Below are 20,627 nucleotides of genomic sequence, written 5' to 3' on the forward strand. Positions count from 1 at the left end.
CGTGTCCCTATTATTATTATTATATACCATATATTATATTATGATAATAATAATTCAACTTATACAGCACCCTATATATAGAGGTCTCAGAGCGGTTCACAACAAGACCACGACATATAAAATCAAACCAAAAGCAATAACCCAATACACCCCCCTCAAGCCACATTCTAAAAGGGTGTTAGATGTCTGTAGGATCAACCAAAGGCCTGGTTACAAAGGAATGTTTTGGCATGGCACCTAAAGCTGTATAATAAAGGTGCCAGGCGAACTTCCCTGGGGGCAGCATTCCACAGATGGGGAGCCACTGCAGAGAAGGCCCCGTTCTCGTGTTGCCACCCTCCAGACCTCTCAAGGAGGCACACGAATGAGGGCCTTGGAAGGTGATCTCAGGGTACGAGTAGGTTCATATTGGAAAAGGTCCTTGAGGTACTGCGGTCCTGAGCCATTTAAGGCTTTATAGGTCAAAACCAGCACTATGAATTGGGCCCCGAAACTAACTGGTTGCCAGTTCAGCTGGACCAGGATCGGTGTAATATGCTCAAACAGTCTTGCTCTGGTGAGCAACCTGGCCACTGAATTCTGCACTAGCTGAAGTTTCTGAACCGCCTTCAGAGGCAGCCCTACGTATAACACATTGAAGTAATCTAACCTTGAAGTTACCAGAGCATAGACAACAGTAGTTAGGCTATCCCTGTCCAGATAGGGGCATAGCTGGGCCACCAGCTGAAGCTGATGGAAGGCACACTGGGCCACCTGAGCATCAGGCAACAGCAAAGGATCCAGGGGGATCCCCAAGCTATGATCCTGCTCCTTCTATCAAATTCTCAGGACTCTGTGCCCAGGACACCCCCCCTCCTCTCACCACCCCCCACTCTTCAGCTTCAAATGCTACTTCCTGGCTGAAGTGTGTTCTTGACTTCAGTAATGCCTCTGGCCTGCCTGCGTGGAAAAATGTGCCTGGATCATACAATCATAGAATTGGAAGGGACCATAAGGATCATCTAGTCTAACCCTCTGCAATGTAGGAATCTTCCACCCGATATAGGGCTCGAACCCACAACCTTGAAATTAAGAATCTCACACTCTACTGACTGAGCGGTCCATTTCAGGATGTACTTTGATAAACCTCCGAATTTGGCAAGGCTGGGATGCAAGCCTGCTCCACAATCCTAAGTGTCGCATCCTTTGCCCCTCCCACTTTTGCCTAAAGCCCCGCCCACCACGGGCATGCTGTCCATGAGGGAAATGGCTCATGCCTCAGAGAAAAACATGGGGCATGAAGGAACGGCAGAGAAAAGGGGTGCGAGGAAACGCATAGAAATGACACGACCTCCTTCAAAACAACACTTTTGTTTTACTTTACTAAACATACAAAATTTAGTACAAACCGAGGTGAATTCTATACAAAGCACCGGCAGGCGATTAGGATCAACCTCCCACAGATAACGTTAACATGGCACCACCGAGCAGGTTACACACGCATGCGCTACTAGAAGGCCACAGCTCCCAATGGGCCTAAGGAGACGGGATAGATTCTTTTATTTTTGCCCTTTCAGTAAGTGCATCTCCCCCACCTCAGCCATTGCCTCATGCAGCAGGGGAGTTGGGGGCGGCGAGTTCGAGACAGCTAACATCTCAGTAAAAATAGCAAAGGAAGAGGAAAGCAGGCAACATGGGGTTCTTTCCTGCCCCCCCACCAAGATGGCAGTTAGTAGGGATTGTGGACGTGTAAGTGTCTGAAAGAAAGGAGCATCTTTTGCAGGCAGGAACCCATCTCATGGGGTAAATGGTCACACAACCTGCGCCACTAGGTGCCAACCTGCGCCACTAGGTGGGGCAAGTGAGAGAGCAGAGCAGGAGCGATTCCCAAAACCCTTGCGCTGTGAAAGCCAACCGTGCTTGTTCTCTCTCTCTCTCTCCCTCTCTAGGCAATTTTTGACTGCTGCCGTCCGGAGTTGGACAACGGTACATAAACCGAACACTTCTGAGGTTATGTCAGGATTCTCAAGCTTTCTTAAAATATTAAATTCCTCTGCCCCTGCAAAAAAAAAAAAAAGGCCAATTCACAAACGGCAAAAACAGAATTTGTGAATACCATGAGATTGCAGAAATGGTTGTGGCCGAGGGATACAAATACTGGGGTGCTCTTTGTTTGATGGAGGGTGCTGGGCTGTTTTCAGCCTCCCCTCCCTGCCACAAAAGTGCTAAAAAGGTCTTCCTTTAGAAGGACAACCTATCGTTTCCTTGTTCTAGTGATCTGATTCTCCCCTAGCATCAGAGAGGATGTAGTAGGGCCAGCAAATCATGCTCAAGCAACAACTGTCCCCCCCCCCCCGATTTCTTGATCCCATCTGATGTGGCTAGAGGTCTTAGCCGCATCCCCGCTTCCCAAACTCATTATATTGTCCTGATTCAGGACTGCCTCGAGTTGCTGTCTTTGCATCATGCCTGGAGCATTGCATGGCAGCCCACAACGGACCCAGACTACCTTGATGTGCACACCTTGATCGTGCTCTCCTATTGGTGAGCAGGCATGGCCACAGCCCTCTCCCACAGCCAATGACCATTCAAGTGGATATCGGTACAGAACGGCGCCGCCTTAAAGAGAAAGGGGCAATAGGGACACATATCTCAATTCCCCTCCAATCCTGGCTGTCTTCTTGATTTAGGTGAGGTTAAAAGTGGCATCTGCCAAAGGGAAATATAATTGCATTCCTTCCAGCTTCATAAACCAAGTAGCCTTGACTGACCAGATTTGCAATAGCATCTCTGGCAGGGAGAAAAACAGTCTCCACATTTAACCACTGGCCTGAGAGAGAGTGCAGGTATAAGCAAATGTTACCCCAGTGTGACATCAGTGGTTGCAACAGAATTTTTTTTTTTTTTTAAAAAAAAAGCTTTCCAGCATGCAAATATTGTGGATGGCATTGCAAAAACAAAATGAATGGGAAGAACCAACAGCCAAGGGGGTCAGAAAGGTGAGTGAGGTAGCAGAGGACAGTCCTGTTGCAGCACAGAAAGAGGAATGTCTTGGAGGAGGGAGGCAGGATAAAGCACACCAGGAGGCACATGAAATTAGGGGGAAATAAAATGACTGGAGCTTCGATTAACCCAAAGCAGGCGGCCTGCAACCTTTAAGTTAGAATGAAGATTCAGGGACAAATCTGGGAAGGAGGGGAGGGGGGCAAGTATCCTCCAAGACCAGCTGGCGGCCATCTTGAGGAGCTGGCGTCCCCGCTTCTCGGGGCGCACAAGCGATGTCTTGCGTGTGTGTTGTGTGTCTTGTGTGCGTCGCACCAGCTCTTCTGGGTCACGGGCGGTCAGTCAACAGAGTCGCAGATCTCTGCCACAGCAGCGTTGAAGGCATGGGGTTGGTCGGCATAGACGTGGTGGGAGGCACCCGGAATAGCCTGAGGGCAAGGGGGAGAATCAGAAGGGGAGACAGAAATACGCCCCAGCCTCAGGCAGCCACCCGTCAACAAAGCATGCCCCTCAAAGTCCAGAGGTAGAAGTTGCGTACAGACGCGGACTCGCCATGGACAAATTTAACAATATTTGGAATTCATTTTTATAAATACTGACTTAGGTTAAGGTGTGGTTAACTACCATAATAAACTTTCTTATTTTTATTTTTTGGTTCTGTTTTTTGTTTTCTACATGGGTGCTGTCTCTTTTTCTTTTTCTTCTTCACGTATCATCTTACTCTGTGCACTTGTAATTACAGTCGTACCTTGGTTCTTGAACGTAGTCCGTTCGGCTTCCGAAACATTCAAAAACCAAGGTGCAGCTTCCGATTGGCTGCAGGAGCTTCCTGCACTCAAGCAGAAGCCACATCAGACATTCGGCTTCTGAAAAAAGTTCAAAAACCGGAACACTTACCTCCAGGTTTTGGGCATTCGGGAGCCAAAACATACAAGTACCAAGGCGTTCGAGAGCCAAGGTATGACTGTACTTCTTATTTTCAATAAAGAATATGAAATTTTTAAAAAGGTCCAGAAGAACCAACCTCCCCATGAATAAGGGCCTTCAAGAACAAGGTGTCTCCTTGAAAGCAATAAAGCTTGAAGTCTGGGCTAACCATTTGCACCTGAGTCAGAGCCTTCAGCCTACATGAGCACTCAGACCCAGAGGGTTTATTGCTTAACACCACAGCTCCTTAGCTGTGCAACTGGCTTCCTGTTCCTGATTCCTACTCTTGTGCTACTGACCCCTGTGAATACCTCCGCACTTTTGAATCCTGACTGCCTTTGGCCTGCTCTGCTGTGTGTGGCGCTGGTCTTCCCTTATGATGCTGCTATTGCTCCACTCATGGACTGCCTCACTGTGCATGAGTCGAGCTTAGGGCCCTGCATATCTGACTGATTTGAACAGCGGCGTAGCGTGGGTTGTCAGCACCCGGGGCAAGGCAAGTAATTTGCGCCCCCTAACCCCTAACCTGCCGCCGCTGCCAACTTCTTCTTGCTCCTGCCTGGTCTGGTCTGGTGTGGTTCTCTCCCGCACTCAGCGCTGCGCTGGGCGGCCGCTGCACTGTCCCTCCCCCAGATAGTCCCTCGCTCTCTCTCCGCACCGCACGCCTGGCACCCACCCCCTCCACAGTGGGCGGCGACCCAGCGGCTCGGATCGGATTCGCACAGCCAGCACTGCAGTGAGAGAGAGTGAGTGAGCCAGGTAGGGGCAGAGAGCTGCGAGTGCGAGCGCGTGCCCCCCCAGATGTTGCGCCCGGTGCGGCCGGCCCCCCCTGCACCCCCCACGCTACGCCACTGGATATGAAACAGGACAGCTTCCCTGCAGTCCCCAACCAACCCTGACACATCAAAGTGCTCTACTGAGATGCCTCAAGCAAAACCATTTTGGAGTTACACATCAGAAGTGCTTCTAGCTGGCTTTTTGACCACAAGGTCTTCAGGGCAGCTGAAGAAGTTAAAACGTCATATGTCACTGAATGGGGAGAAATCACTATGCAGAAGGATTCCAGTGCCTGATTATGGGTGGGAGGGAGGCGCAGAGCCAGGGTACCACTGATTCATTCTCCTATGCACGTATGTTGAAAAAGTGGAATTCTAACTCTCCTACCCTCTATGCTCAGTCCTCTTTAGCTCCTGACTGTCACTAGAATTTGGCCACGTTTTCCCCCTAAGTCATAGGGATGGGGAAATCTGAATTGCAAAAATGCTGAGGATTTTAGGCTAGACTGCAGCCTTTCTCAACTTGTGGGTCCCCAGATGTTGTTGAACTACAACTCCCATCACCCCTAGCTAGGAAGGCCAGAGCTCAGGGATGATGGGAGTTGTAGTCCAACAACATCATGGAGACCTACAGGTTGAGAACTGCTGGGCTACAGGATTCTCCACTTAGGCCTCTATTCCCACACTGGGAACATCCAATGCAATGACAGCTACGATCATGCTCTGCTCCCCATCTCTACATGCCAAAGTTCCTACCATGTCGCAGACGTAGCTCCCTGGCCGCAAGATCTTGACCTTCTCCCCGGTGCTGGTATCAATCCAGGAATTGGCACCGTAAATGAGAGTGATCGGCAAGTCGCGGCGCACCAGGTGGATGCGTTCCAACATGGGGCGCCGGGCCCAACCAAACGCCTCCGACATGGCCTTGAACCCGGCCTCGCCACTGCAATGAGGGAGCGCATGGATGGAAACACAGTAGAGTTAATTACAGGAACATGGACTGCAGCACATTCCCCACAGCAGCTGGTATTCCGAGGCATTCTGCCTCTGACAGCGGACATGAAATAGTGGAGGCCCTCACCTGGGTGTCTGGGCATTGCAGTGGTAGATGTACTCCGAGATGGTATCGTCATCAAAGAAATCGGCAAACTTCTGCTTGAAGTCTGGACGGAAGCGCTGCACTAGCCCAGGCCCTGGAGGAAAGGGTGGAGGATGCAATCAGTAGGTTCTCATCAAACTTTTCCTTGAGCTTCCAATAAAAAATAAAAACATAGCGATGAACGAATTTCTCTTTTCAAGTTGGGTAGCAGCCTTCCTCTTTGCCAAGGGTCCACGAGCAGGACTGTAGATCTGAAAACATCATTGTTTACATCTCCAAAAGAACTGCCATCCCAAGTGATTCCTGTGAGAACAGCTTCCTCTCCGTGTTTATCTCCAAACACAGCTCTGCCCATTTTACAGATGGAAGTGCTAAGGGAGGTGGGTGATGCCTCATTTGAGGTCATCCCGCAAGCGTGTGAGATATGGGACTAGGTGTCCTGGATTCAAGTCCTAGGGCAAATGTTTTCATCATCCATGCAATCTCAACCTACCCATATGCACTTGAGATTATGTCCCCCTCAATATCTATGGGACTGGTCTTCTGGGATTGTTTGCTTTTTAAGGAGGAAAAAAAAGATAAGTAAAGGAAGGTTTGCATGGAATGGAGAAAGTGAAAAGAGCTTTTCTCCCACTTATTTAAATATTAGATATTAGGGTCACCCAATTTGGGAATATTCAGGAAGAGAGGTAGAAACAGCTCAGAACAAGAGAGTCTTGTGGCACCTTAAAGATCAATAAATGTGCTATGGCTTAAGCTTTTGTGATGGATAATCCACATCAGATGCATGAAGTATTCCAGGAAGGGAATTCACTTTTCTTAAATACTAGAAAACAGAATTCTTTGAGCATGGATACTTAGGTAGCCAAAATGCATGCTATCAACAGGCTTGGGGAAACCCTGAGATTTACAAAAGTACAAAAAAAAAATGTTTTAAGGAAAAATAGAAATAATCAAAGGCAGAGTAAAATAGCCCAATGAGGACTGAGAATGTACGGTGGCAACAGAATGCTAACTAATTGGGGTGGGGGGATCCAGAAAACCAGGGAGAACGGAATGCAATGGAGTATCATGAAAGTGGGTATGGCTGTCACCCTTGACATAAGTATTTCACCTATAGCATTTTTGTTGCAGGTACCACTTGCCTCAGCAACTTTCAACAACAGGGATAAGAAGCTCGGCCACTTCTACTATGAACAAGTGACAATTCCGGCACATCCCGCTGCTTATTCTCCCGGCACTCTCCGTTTAATCTTCTTGCCAATTTCACTCACCCCAGGGCCCAGCAGCTCGAAGCACAGCCAGAGGGTTGGACCGTCCCAGCACCGTCGCCACAGCCTTGACCCAGGTTGGAGGGGCGCGGATCTGAGCCGGGTCGGACGGACGCATGGGGAAGCCCCAGGGGTCCACGAGGATCAGATGTTTCACCCTGGGTCAGGAGACGCATGAAAAGCCGCCTAAGGCTACAATCCTACACCAGTGAAGTCAGTGGGGTTTACTTCAGGGTACATGCGCACAGAGGCCACTCACAAACAGTGTTCAAAATCTCCATTGTTTAATCTAGGCACATTTTGTAACCGGGAATTTCATTAGCACGAGCAGTTTCTGGGCTCTGGGTGCAGTACTGCGCCTAAGATTTCAGATTAAAACTGCAGAGTGAAATGAAAGTAGGACCTTTTTCTGCTTCCCCACTTTCAGCTACTCTCTGAAGACTGGAGAAGAGACCCCCTTAAGAATATTAGAGGAGTGGGCAGGAGAAGTACTAGACCATGTGAAAAATGAGCATAATATTTTAGCTGCAGTTCATTTATTTTCAGCTATGTATTCTTATTTTAAAGAGCACCTAGACATTCCACTGTTGTGCCCATAACCCAGGTTTAAGGTGTCATTTAGCTCCTAGTTTTCATATCTCAGTTTCTAACACTGGTCACAAATCCAGCTGACTGCTAAAGAAAATAATAATTCCCCACTCTAAAAACTCTGCATGTTGGAAAAATAGCATGTTAGGAAGATCTTTTCTCTGATATACTAGCTTTCTATTTAAGAGGATCATTCATTTATGATACTTAGTTGAGTATCTGATTTCCCACACCTAAATTCTCAAGTGGTACAAACCAGCAAAGGATATACCATCCAACATTTATCCCAAGAGCCTACATAGGTACCCAATTAAGTACCTCCAGGGAGGCCAGCTTCTTAATAACATCTATATGCTTGACTTAGATGGGAAAGGCCGAAGGTCAGGCATTACTGGCAGGTCTATTCCACTAGAAATTATGACAACACTACAGATTCTCTGCTGTCCTAGCCTTAGGAACATTCTGGAACTTCTGTAAGACCTACCTGTCCAATTCCCATCATCCCTGCCTAAAGCCACAAAACGTACCTCTCTGGATACTGCAAGCTGTAGGAGGCTGCCAGGAAGCCACCAAGACTATGGCCGAGCAAGATCATGCTGGGGATGCCCATCTCCCGACGCCAGGCCTCAATGGAGTTCACAAACTCCTCTTCGGCCCCCTGGGCATCCCGGGGAAAGGGGGGCCGGGAACTGCGGCCAAACCCCAGGAGGTCAAAGGCGTGGAGAGGGCGACGTTGGCTCAGCGAGTCTAGGTTGAGGATCCAGAGTCCGATGCCCCCACCAAAGCCATGCACCATCACCAGGGGGGTGCGTCCCTTGCCCCGTTCCGGAGACAGTGATACGGTCCAGATCTTGGCATGGTTTGGGAGGGAGATGTATCGGGCCACAAATCGGTTCTGGAGGCCTGAAGATGGGAGAGAGAAGGGGGAAGGTGTGCATCTATTATCCAGGATCCCAAAAACCCCAATTCTGTCAGATGTTGCAAGGCACACTAGCACTAATAGCTGCAGAAAGGGATTTGATGGGATGGGAGGAAAAATGTACCCTGGATATAGGGGAAACTGTGGGTTCCAACTATCATCAGTCCCACCCAGCATGGCCAATCGTCCAGAAAGATGGGTTGTTGTCTTCAGGTCCCTGCTTACAAATCTCGTCTATCTAAAAGGTCTACCTAAAAGATTTTGTCAACTCATCAGTTAGGCTAATCATTTCAAAAACCTTCTGACCGATTAGCAAGGTGCCCATGGCAATTTTCAGATCAGATCACAATGAGCAGAGATCTGTTTTAGAAGAGGCATTCCACTTTCTCTCACCCCCACTCCGTTAAATGCTTCTTCTACCCAAGAAGCTTAGACAAAAGAAAGCTTTTCTTCCTCCAAAAAGCATTTGTCTGTGTGCAAATGCATGCATGCATAAACTGACTGATCCATTGAAACTCACCTGATTAAGCAATCAAGATTTCTTTAAGAAGGCGGTGGCTCTAGTTACGAGCAGTAAGATCTAGGGGGGAAATCTTCATATTCAGGATCACAATACTACCAGGTATTATATGCTGTACGTTGACAGAGAGGGCTCTCTTGACAGCCACGCTCAGAAGTGTGGGGAATGGCTCTCTCTGTGGTAACCTATAAGCTGAGGAACTCCTGCCCCACAGAGGTGCATCTAGGATCTTCATTACACAGCTTCCGATGTATGCTGAAGTCACACCTCTTTACCCTGACAGTTAGGCAATTGTTATGAGACCCAACTCTTTTACTCTGGTAAATCTATACTGAGTTGGTTTTGCTTGGAAGTGTTTTTACCCGCTTTTAATATTGGCTCAAAATTGTTTTACGTGTTTGTTCTATTGTGTGACTGCACTTCTAATGCAATGGAAGACTAATACAACTCATAAGCAAGTACACGAGGAGCATTGTGGGAAATAAAAATGGCACCTTAGGCCCAACCACCTGGTTTTGCTCAAGAGTGCTGGGCCAGGGGGAAGCAAATACCAGGGAAGCCCTGAGCAGGCAACCACAGTGAGCCTTGGGGTGCCAGGTGTAGACATCCTAAAACTGATGCTCAAGGTAAGAAGCAAAACCCTTCCACTTCCTGGTGGATCTTAATTAAACCACAGAAACTCCCCCCCCCCACTGTTATTTGCCAGCTAAGATTAATATGGAGCCATGACATTATTTTTTTCCTGGCACCTTCTCTGGAAAGTTTCTCTCTGTGCCTGTCTTGGCTTAAATTTGAGGCCATTCAATGAAGCTGAATGTTGGAGGACTCGGGACAAACAAAGGAAAGCACTTCTTCTTACTGCACATCATTAAACCATGGAAATCGTTCCCAACCAGAGGTAGCGACGGCTGCCAACTCGGGACAGCTTCAAAAGAGGATCAGACAAAATTCCTAGTGGGCAAAATTCCTAGTGTGTCCCTGTAACAGCAATGAAGTCGAAACCATTGGGCATGTCATCTTATACTGCCCACTATATCGAGACTCGAGAAAAGAGTTGATCGAACCGATTCTGAGGAAAATACCTCGTAGTACAGACGACACCTATATCAGACACCTCTTAGCTGACAAAGAGCCCTAAATTAACAGGTCCGTGGCAAAGTACTGTTACATTGCAACAAGAATAAGACAAGCAATAATGTCTACAAAGGAGTCCAAACTGTAAACATCGAAGGAATGATAATAAACAGTAGCGACTCCTGAATTGAATTTTAAAAACTTAAAACTCGAAACCTGGTCATAAATATAAGCACCAATTCTGAGAATTGGCCATATTTTTTTACTGCTACTTGTAGCACAATACTACTCTTAATGTCATATTTTATAAATTGCTTCCTGGTCACTGACCGTATTAAAGATATTTGATTTGATTTCCTAGTGGGCAAGGTTATCAGTGGCTACCAACCCTGATGACTCTGTTCTCCCTCCACTGTCAGAGGGGAGTTGCTAGGAATTGCAAGAGGGGAGTGTCCTGTTGTGCTCAGGTTCTGCTTGTGGGCTTCCCATAGGTTGGCTGCTGTGAGAACAGGATAATGGACTAGATGGGTCTTTGGACAGATCTTATAGGATATCAGTTAGCATCTCTATTTTGGACAAAGGAGAAAGAGGACGCTTCTCAAGCCCTCCTTTACTTACACTGCAGGATCCGAGCTTCCACGTTCTTGAGGTGGGACATGGAGGTGGGACGCCAGGCAGGCAGCCAGCCCCCTAGCCAGCCTTGGGTCCTGTGGAAGGGATATAGTTTTGTTGAGACATGGGTGGGCAGAGGCAGGCAGAAAGGGAGAGCAAAGGGGTTGGGAGAAGAAAGGAAAAGGAAGACGTCGAGGGGGTCAGTGATAAACAGCTGCTTCCCATAGCAAGCTTTTGCAACTCTGTGATCTTTGGGGGAGAATGTGACTTGCTAAGAGCAGGAAAAAGCCCTTGAATAACTAGGGTCTCTATAGCACAAAGAGAAGGGATATGTTCACATTTTCCCAAAAAGCACCCAGAGGAAATGCTACCATGTTTCTAGGCGTCACTCCTGATGGGCCACCTTGTTTTTCTCAGTAAAATGCAAAGCTTTCACTTCCCGAAAGTGAGAGCTGATGCAATGCAAATAACTCCACACGCAAATACTGAAAATGAACAGAAAGGGCGGCCACATGGAAGTTTCAAAGCAGAGGTTAGATAGCCTTCTGTCCTGGATGCTTTAGTTGAGATTCCTGCATTGCAGGGGGCTGGACTAGATGACCCTTGGGGTCTCTTTCCAACTCTACAATTCTGTGATTCAACAAGGCTGCCACCCTACATTATGAACCTAGGTCCCATTAAGGGCAAAGTGAGTTAATACCTAAGTAAATACGTTTAAGAATGGGCTTAATAATCAGCCCTGAACTCACTTAGTGGCCCAAAGGCAATACCTTCTCCCTTAGCCTCCCTTTCTCACCGCAAGGGTGATAATACAGGTTCAGCAGGATACTGACACACCTATCCGTGAAATCGCTGAAAACCTGCCAATATCCTAGCAGTGCTTTTCAGTTTTGAATCATGCAGAGTTTTCACCACAGCCTGAAGACTAGCCACTTGCATCTTTTTGTTTCACTTAGGGTACGGCAGCCCATGATGGTCAAAGCAGAGTGTGGATTAAACCTGGGTCTCCCTGGTCCTAGCCTGACACTCTAGAATAAAAACACGATTAGATAATACCGGCCAAGCTTGTGGGACTGTTGTAAGGAATAATGTGTACACCATCATCAAATTTTGGGGGAAGGTCTTTAACTTAGTGGTAGAGCACCTGAATCCGTTCCGGAAGTCCGTTCAAAACGTTTAGAAACCAAGGCATGGCTTTCGACTGGCGTTGGACGTTCGGGTTCCACAGAACGTTCGCAAACCGGAACACTCACTTCCAGGTTTGTGGCATTCGGGAGCCTAAACGTTCGACTTGCAAGGCGTTTGACTTCCGAGGTATGCCTGTACTGCACTAGATGGACTGACTCAGCATGAGGCAGCTTCCTCTATTCCAACATGCAATGAAACTTCCAATATGTTGTATAAACGCTGAACTTTATCCTTATGGTGGTATCAGAGTCCGTTCCATGATCCTGTGAGTGACAGGATCCCCTATAGCCAGAGTCATGTGATCAGGTAGGCAGTTTTCAGTGCCTGCCTGCCTGCCTGCCTCCCTCTCTTAACAGTTTGCAGTGGACGGAGCGGGGGGGGGGAGAGATTAAACTACTGGACTCGCATTTAAGTTTCTGCCATTTCATCTCCTGCCCCCTGGATTTCCACATAAACCCCACTATCAAAATTCTAGTTATGAGAGCTTAGTTTGCAAAGAAGCAGTGGAGAGGTAAGGGTCCTCCCTTTCCAAACTTCAGCCAAGGAAGTTGATAACAACACTGTAACTAACATATAGCACACATCAGCACATTTAGAGTCATTGCAAGCACTGGGTCAGTTGCCAAACAGCACCACTCACACCCCCTGCAGAGTCTTTGTGGGAATGGAAAATGGTTACATTGAAAAGACATTGGCTGCCTTCCTTGTCCAGGGTGGAGGGGAAGCTTGGGAGAACAAGGCTCTACTGTTATGATGCAATGATAAGGACAGCTAGACAAATTGCCTAGTCACTCTCCTTTTCTGCTGAATCACTTCCAACTCACAACCACCTGGTACCTTGAATTAGAGACAGCGCAGACCTACACAGCGAGAGACATTCTGAAAGGGTTTAATTGCAGGGCCAAGTAAAACTAGTAGCCATTCCAAAGTCTTTCCTTAAACCGGGCAAGTCTGCTTCCTTCCAATAGCACCACAGCTAATAATTGTATCTGGGCACAAAGGATATTTCTTCAGCATCTGGAGTTCAGAGGTGTTTGCCTCTCTTGTTGCCTGGGCAACTGCTCCCCTTCAAAATCAGTTCAGGAACCCAGCACCTAACCCCAGACTATGTAAAGATGCAAGAAACTCTGAGCACATGCAGAGGATTTCTCCCCCCCACACACACACTTCACCACTGAATAGTCCCGTCCCACCAGCTAGGATTGGAAGAGAGAAAGAGATCTGTTTTCATACTAACTCTGAATTCCAGAACCTCTCATTTAGAACTTAATCATCACTGCCTCTGGAATTATGAATAACAGTCTGTCTCTTGCCAAGACCTTGAAACTCTGCCTAAAATGCTGCAAGCCTTGTTACTTAGTTCTGTGTGGGAGGGAGGGATGTTATGCTTAACTAGCAGAGAGGGCACTGTATTCATGCTCACATGCAGTCTGGAATTCACACATTCCAGCTAGACACTCTAGTGCAGAAAACAGTTCATGGGGCATGGGGTAGATTTATATTCTGCCTTTCAATTCATATGAATGTAAGATCAGGCCAATGCCCCATCTTCTCCAGCATCCTGGATCTCACGCTGGCCAAGCGGATGCTTGTAGGAAACCCACAAGCAGGGCCCAAGAGCAAGAGGACTCTCCCCTCTTTTGTTTAACAGCAACTGGCATTTCTGTGGCAGCAGAGCAAAGCTATTATGGTTAGTAGCCTTTGATAGCCCTCCCCTCCACAAATTTGTCTAATGCTCTTTAAAAGCCATTTAAGTTGTTGGTCATCTCTGCCTCCTGTGGAAGCGAGTTCCATAGTTTAATTATGGTTTGGTGGGAAAGTTAATTTATCCTGGTAATTAATCCCCCTCATTCTTTTCACATACTTCCCCTTGGCTTGCAGGCTATAATTTCATCTCACAGGCCTGATTCCCTCAGTATCTTCCCCTGTTAAATCCTTCCTCCCTTGCCATTGGGAGGGTCTTTTGCCTGCCCACCACACCTAGCTTCTCCTGAGCACCCATTTGCCTTAGGAGAGAAGGCAGGTTTAGCCTTAAGCCTGATACAGATTCTGGTCTGCCTTTTCTTCCTTCTTCCCCTGCCAGCTTCTTTGCAAACCCAGCCTGCCTCATCCCTTTCTAAGATCAGACCAGAACACCTTCCCCCTCAGCAGAACCCAGAGCAACGCTTCCATCAGCAAGTCTCTTTAACTCCTTCTAAGTGCTGAGCCAAAAGAGTGCTTAGCCAACAACCCACACAACAAAGCACATCGGACCCGAAACCACCTGTAGGAGCGAGTGAAATGCACAACTCCGTACACTGTAGGGCCTACATTAACAACCACCCCGTTTCAAACCTTAATCCCCTCCCCCCCTTCCCTCCAGAACCAGGATCTGTATTAAAGCAGCAAAATTAAATTAATCTATGACTGAGTGGCTCCGCGACCCGGAAATATCCCACAGTGAACTCACGACTGCTCAAGGTCTTCCTCCATTACTTCCCAAGAAGGAAAACATCACAACAGCTGGTGAGGAAAGGCGTGCGTAAGGAAGGGGTGGAACTAGAACTTGGGGGCGTGGTTCATATTTTATGAATGGCTTGGGGTTGGCGGGGAGGTGTGGGTGAGGCCAGTTGTATAACCTTCCTGCTGGGTTATATAAGGGGGGCGGGAGGGATTCTCCAAAAGAGAGCGCAGCAGCCCTCCCTGGACTCCCTCCGCTTGCCGGGTAGATTGGAGTGAAAGAGAGAACAAGAGGGCGGGCTCTTTCCCCCCTGATGTGGGCGGAGGCATCATAAAGAGGGGAGGAGTCTAGCGGGGGTGATTGATGGCTGCAGGGAGGAGGGGCAGGATTAGAAAAAGGGGGAAATAATGGGGAGTTTTTTCTGTGCAATAGCGAAAAGAGAACTTGCAAGGGTTGGGAGGGAAAAGCGTTCGTAGTGTGGGTCCCAGTTAGGAGGAAAAAGGACAGTCTACGATCCTGCACCCCCGGACTAGTTTTCGGTGTCAATGCTTTCTTGCATGCATTCGTTTATTGAAATCATTTTTTTTTCTTTCATCCCTTATGATGCGACATTAGCAAATTATTGTATTCTGTATGTATTAAATGTCCACTATTCTTTCCCCGCTCATCATTAAAAAATGGTTCTCAGGGTTGTTGGCCGGGAGAGTTTCTGAACACAAGCAGAGGGGCATTGCCTCTTTTTCAGTTAAGGGCTGCTACTTCCATCCACCACGAATTCTAAGGTAATTTTGAAACGACCGCATAGGGCACTTGTTACCTATCTGTAACTGCATAGGGCATTTGTAATTGTATTAGGTAGCCTATGTTGTTAGTAGCATGGGGCGTTTGAGGGTATAATTATGGGGTGGAAAGCGGCATGCTATGGAATGGGAAGCTATAATGATGTGCAAAGCGCCTTCCTTTCAAGCTGCAGCTTGCAAAGCTGTTTACTTTCGTTACCGTGAGGCTGGAAGCAGGGAGTTCTAATTCCGCATGCGCAATCAGAACCTATATGTTCTATATGACACCTTCTCGTAACTGCCAGTTGAACAAACGCATGCGCATTGAATTCTCTCCTTAAATTGGATGCCTGCAGCGCAAATTAATAGACCCTTAACAGCATACTATTGCTGCTAGTTTTGCTCTTTTCATTTTTTAAAATTTAAGACATGCTTTCTTTTAACTTCTGCCTTGAACCAAAAGCTTATGTGTAAGGATGAGTGTACCACACATGCGCAATAGACAGCCCCTACCAGGAAAAGGTCCGTGATGGTTTCCAATCCGATTGTGCGCCTGCGCTGCCTTCTTGCCGCCCCTCATGCACAACGCATGCGCACGAATCAGCCCATTCTAGAATTGCCCTTTCGGCAACCCAAATGCACAACACGCATGCGTAGTAGGGACTATACCGTCTCTGCGCATGCGCCTTGCCCCATACTGACACGGGAAGCGTTTACCCGCTTCCGGCCACCTCATTTTTATTTTTTCTTTAATTCAAGTTGTGCGAAACCCTCTCCGTCGCTATGTCAGGCGCAGCTTCTGGGTCGTCCGGGGCCGGAGCGAGCTCGGTGGGCTCGGTAGTGCGGCGCTTCCTAGCCGAGTACAGCAGCGGAACGCCGAGCCGCCTGAAGGTGCTGGACGCCTACCTGCTCTACGTCATGCTCACGGGAGCGCTGCAGTTCGGCTACTGCCTCGGCGTCGGCACCTTCCCTTTCAACTCCTTCCTGTCGGGGTTCATCTCCGCCGTGGGGAGCTTCATCTTGGGCGGTGAGGACGCTCCTTGACTTGGCAGCTTCGAACGCGAAGCCGTTGCTTTTTAAATTTAAGTGAGGGGGGACGTGTGCAACGGTCGCCGGGTCAGCCTACCAACGGTCTTTCCGTGAGGGAGGGGGGGTGTTCACATGGCAACGTCGCGGGGGTTCCATGTGGTGACGTAGAAACTTAGCCTTTAGGGATGGTGAGGGGCGCGAAGGTTCTGCGTCATCGTGGCAACGGCGCTGTTCAGCTAATGGAGACAAGGAACAGGGCGGGGTTATGACAATTGCCATGGCAACTGCGGAGTGTGCGTGGGAGGGGGAGTGGGGGCTATGCTAGTGACTCCCACCTATGCTCTCCTCTGGGTCTTCCTTCAAGCAGGACTACAACTCCCATCAGCCCCTGCCAATATAAGCAGTTGCTTTAGGGACTCGTACAGCATCTGCAGGAGTAGTAATAAGAATAATAAGCCACTCTGGGCGGCTTCCAACAAAATATTAAAATACAGCAATGCATCAAACATTAAAAGCTTCCCTAAACAGGGCTGCCTTCAGATGTCTTCTAAAAGTCTGGTAGTTATCTTTGACATTTGGTGGGAGGGCGTTCCACAGGGCAGGCGCCACTACCGAGAAGGCCCTCTGCCTGGTTCCCTGTAACCTCACTTCTCGGAGGGAGGGAACTGCCAGAAGGCCCTCGGAGTTGGACCTCAGTGTCCGGGCTGGACGATGGGGGTGGAGACGCTCCTTCAGGTATACAGGACCAAGGCCGTTTAGGGCTTTAAAGGTCAGCATCAACACTTTGAATTGTGCTCAGAAATGTACTGGGAGCCAATGCAGATATTTCAAAACCGGTGTTATATGGTCTCGGTGGCTGCTCCCAGTCACCAGTCTAGCTGCTGCATTCTGGATTAGTTGTAGTTTCCAGGTCACCTTCAAAAGTATCCCCACGTAGAGCGCATTGCAGTAGTCCAAGCGAGAGATAACCAGAGCATGCACCACTCTGCGAGACAGTCTGCTGGGAGATAGGGTCTCAGCCTGCATACCAGATGGAGCTGGTAAACAGCTGCCCTAGACACAGAATTGACCTGTGCCTCCATGGACAGCTGCGAGTCCAAACTGACTCCCAGGCTGCACACCTGGTCCTTCAGGGACACAGTTACCCTATTCAGGACCAGGGAGTCCTCCACACCCGCCCGCCTCCTGTCTCCCCAAAACAGTACTTACGTCTTGTCAGGATTCAACATCAATCTGTTAGCCGCCATCCATTCTCTCCAACCGCCTCCAGACACTCACACAGGACCTTCACTGGTTCTGATTTGAAAGAGAGGTAGTTCCCATCCCTCCTGTTAAGCGTCTCATCCAGACCAGTGAGCCGCCCTATTTGGAGCCCCTTACCCCATGGTCATGGTTGTGACTCAGCCCCAGGACTAACGTTGGGGGGTCAGCACACGTGCCAGTGGGCCCAGAATGGCTCGTTCCCATGCCCACCAAGGCACCTACCTGGCCTTGCTGCAGAGTGGGCGCTGGGCACATGGTGTGAATGCTACTGCCCATCACTTGCCTTCCCTGGATGTATTTCTGACCGGTGATGGAAGCGTCGGCATTGTGCAGGATATCCATCTTAGATATCCAAAAATGCAATACCTGGACCTCAGAGCACTGATGTGCTTTACAAAGTCCTGCCTGCCTGCCTGCCTGCCTGCCTGCCTGCCTGCCTGCCTAGAAAACATGTTGGAGCCCAGAGGGTGGAGGGTAGTGATGTGTGATGACTGTTCCTACTATAAAAGCAGTTCTGGGAGATTTATTTTCTAAACACAAAAGGGCAAAGGTTCTTGCCAGAATAGATAACTGGTGGCAAGGATCCACAGTCTCACTTTGTAGTTCTTAAATTGGAGTATGAGGTTATGGTAATTCTTTAAAACTTGCTCCGCTCTTTAGTGTGATGTGCTGCATTTTCTTCCGGCAATCCATTACAGTTTGGATTTTCTTCTCTGTCCCTCTCAAGTTTGTTTGAGGATCCAGATCAACCCACAGAACAAAGGAGAATTTCAGGGGATCTCACCAGAGCGAGCCTTTGCTGACTTCCTCTTTGCCAGCACTATCCTGCATCTTGTAGTCATCAACTTTGTGGGCTGATACTGAAGACTTGGAGGTATGTATACCTGGCCGGGGTATATGATTTTAGAAGGGAAGACTTCGTAGTCAAAGTATTGGCTGATGCCATCCTTACATTCATCTCTTATTTAGGTGGTAGATTTCCCAGGTAAGATTCAAGACTTAGCACTTGGAAATTGTGTACTAGTGTAGGCTAGAAAAAATGCTTAGAAGTGCCCTGAGTATTCTCTACTACTTTGGTATAGTTTTTATTCCTATCATGACTTCTTACAGCTGAACCTCATTATACAAATAAGGTCAGAGAGTCTCAATGATGGGTGGAGAAGAGGGACTGCTTTAGTGGGGCCTGGGGTGAGATCCTCTCCTTCTGTGTCTTTTCAGCTTGTGAACATTTTAGAGAATCCCCTGGAATATTGTCTTGAATTTTTCTTGAGTCAGTGAAGTCACAGCTTGATGGGGTTCTCAGAGTAAAGCCTTTCACACTGAACCAATGTTAGAATTCCATATTTGTGAAGGTACACACACACAGTATTTGTGTTACCTATAAATAAATACTTGTGTATACAGTGTGGACTTCGGGCATAACTTTAGTTTTATACTCCTGATTGTAAAACCCTATTCCTTTGCACTGACTGAAAAGGCGATAAGTCATTATGGGTCTGAGCATGGGGTGGGCTTTTTACCAAAGAGAGGATTAGCATGTGGCTGAGTTTAGTGCCTACCAATCATTTAAAATTCCAGTATTTGACTTGTATGTGTGTTTCAATTGCAACACGGTGTGTTGGTATACAATATAAGCCCTCAATTTCTTGCAATCTCCACATTAAAAGCTCTTCACTTTTTTCTTTCCTTCTTGTAGGTCCTGGATTTGTCTTGTTTGCTGAAAACCCAGCATTCCACTGAACAGGCATCACACCACACATCACAGACTCTGAATAAGTTCCCTGGTGGCAGTAGGGATGGGAATGTTCCCTGAAACATATGGCCATTGCCTTCACTTTCTATGATTTTCAATAAACCTCTTTTCTTAAATTTCATGTATCTTAACTCTCGGTGATAAGTGGAGAAGAGGGCCAGCCTTGATGAGCTTTGGGGTGAGATCCTTCTCCTGTGTCTTTAAACCCATGAAGGGCATCTTGCTGAACCTATTGGAGTATTGTTCTTTTGGAGATCACTCCTTGTGATCTGTCCTGGGAATAACAAATAAATAGCCTATCCCAAAACCTAAGTATTACTTTAATCCAGGAATCCGTTTCTGTCATTTGAGCCCTACTGATTTAAACAAAAATCGCACTGTGGCAGTGTGTGGCATAGTTTGCATGACACATTAAACCACAGCTTAAACCAAACTATCATTTAGTGTGAACGTGTTCCTGAGGTGCTGCTTCTCCACACCAGCTGCTTACAGGCCGTGGACTAAATGACAAGCCCGTGAGTAAGATGCAGTCCAGGAACCTTTGAGTACAGGGCATCACCTAAACTCTTCTAAGCTGAAGTAACAAGATAATGATTCCTTATAACTAGGATGATTGGAATGGAAAGGTTTGTCTGGCAGGAGAGAGAGAGAGAGAGACAGTGATAATACAGAGCCAAATCCTCAAATCCAGCATGGGCCCAGATGATTAGGAACTTCTTACTCAACAGTTCCTGCAATATTTTTTCTCTTTCACTATCTTTTGCTGCCATCTAGTGTATGATTCTGTGAAGTGCATCTTCAAACCTCATGTCAACTGGGAGGGTAGATTTAGAAGAAGTCCTTAAAGCTGTGCTTTTTTTCTGGGGGGATGCAGGGATACGCATACCCCTAAACATTTTGTGAATCTTTGCCCTTTTGTCCATTTAATGCATTTATTTTTCCTGATTTGAACTATAAAATGGTGATTTTCTTGAGTCAAAATGAGAGTACCCCCAAACATTTTTTAAAGAAAAAAGCATTGCCTTAAAGTATATTGAGATCTGTAGGAAACAAAACAAATCTCCCACAGTTCAAGACAGCACAATTCCACCAATGCCCATAGCTTTTCACTTGCCCGTGTTTGTTGAAATCTGGATCCAGCAACCTTGAAAAACCTACCTTCCAAGACTAGAGTAAATGGGTATTTGCACAACTGTATTGAGATCAGTAATTCAGAATTCACAAAACACCCAGCAGACTACTTGCTACAGTCTCCATGGGAACATGACACCTTGGATATGCATGCACAGGACGGCATATTAGAATTCACCCATCCCAACTGACCCAAGCTTTTGGCTCTTATTTCCCATTTATATGCTGGATTTGTACAACTTTGTCATATGACTTCCTCCCTTGACTTAGTTGACT

The 20,627-nt window shown here is 47.5% G+C and overlaps 2 protein-coding genes across 3 annotated transcripts; one reads left to right on the plus strand and one right to left on the minus strand.

Moving 5' to 3' along the window:
- Positions 1–1,334: 1,334 nt before the first annotated feature.
- Positions 1,335–16,221, minus strand: ABHD4 (abhydrolase domain containing 4, N-acyl phospholipase B). Of its 2 annotated transcripts, none has more exons than XM_083471188.1 (7): positions 16,082–16,221; positions 10,775–10,863; positions 8,171–8,546; positions 7,059–7,213; positions 5,767–5,878; positions 5,442–5,628; positions 1,335–3,410 (listed from the first exon to the last, which is right to left on the minus strand). In XM_083471188.1, the coding sequence occupies exons 2-7, from the start codon at positions 10,812–10,814 to the stop codon at positions 3,321–3,323; spliced, it is 960 nt and encodes a 319-aa protein (XP_083327314.1). In that variant the 5' UTR covers positions 10,815–10,863; positions 16,082–16,221; the 3' UTR covers positions 1,335–3,320. The 2 variants fall into 2 exon arrangements, with proteins under 2 accessions (XP_083327314.1, XP_083327313.1); XM_083471187.1 differs by lacking the exon at positions 16,082–16,221 and adding an exon at positions 14,406–15,412.
- Positions 15,852–19,334, plus strand: DAD1 (defender against cell death 1). Its single transcript, XM_083471283.1, has 3 exons — positions 15,852–16,202; positions 18,195–18,341; positions 19,164–19,334. Exons 1-2 carry the CDS (start codon positions 15,959–15,961, stop codon positions 18,323–18,325), a joined length of 375 nt encoding a protein of 124 aa, XP_083327409.1. The 5' UTR covers positions 15,852–15,958; the 3' UTR covers positions 18,326–18,341; positions 19,164–19,334.
- The last annotated feature ends 1,293 nt before the right edge of the window (positions 19,335–20,627 follow it).

Source organism: Podarcis liolepis (assembly GCF_965112155.1).
Source record: "Podarcis liolepis genome assembly, chromosome: 13".
NCBI lineage: Eukaryota > Metazoa > Chordata > Lepidosauria > Squamata > Lacertidae > Podarcis > Podarcis liolepis.

Excerpts from the sequence above, each read along its gene's own strand:
- ABHD4 (XM_083471187.1), bottom strand. The coding sequence starts at position 14,428 with ATGGAGGAAGACCTTGAGCAGTC. Across the intron at positions 10,864-14,405 it reads GAGGAAGACCTTGAGCAGTC|GACCCAAGGCTGGCTAGGGG; the intron begins GTGAGTTCACTG and ends TCCCTTCCACAG. Across the intron at positions 7,214-8,170 it reads AGCTTGCAGTATCCAGAGAG|GGTGAAACATCTGATCCTCG; the intron begins GTACGTTTTGTG and ends CTCCTGACCCAG.
- DAD1 (XM_083471283.1), top strand. The coding sequence starts at position 15,959 with ATGTCAGGCGCAGCTTCTGGGTCGTCCGGGGCCGGAGCGAGCTCGGTG. Across the intron at positions 16,203-18,194 it reads GGGGAGCTTCATCTTGGGCG|TTTGTTTGAGGATCCAGATC; the intron begins GTGAGGACGCTC and ends GTCCCTCTCAAG.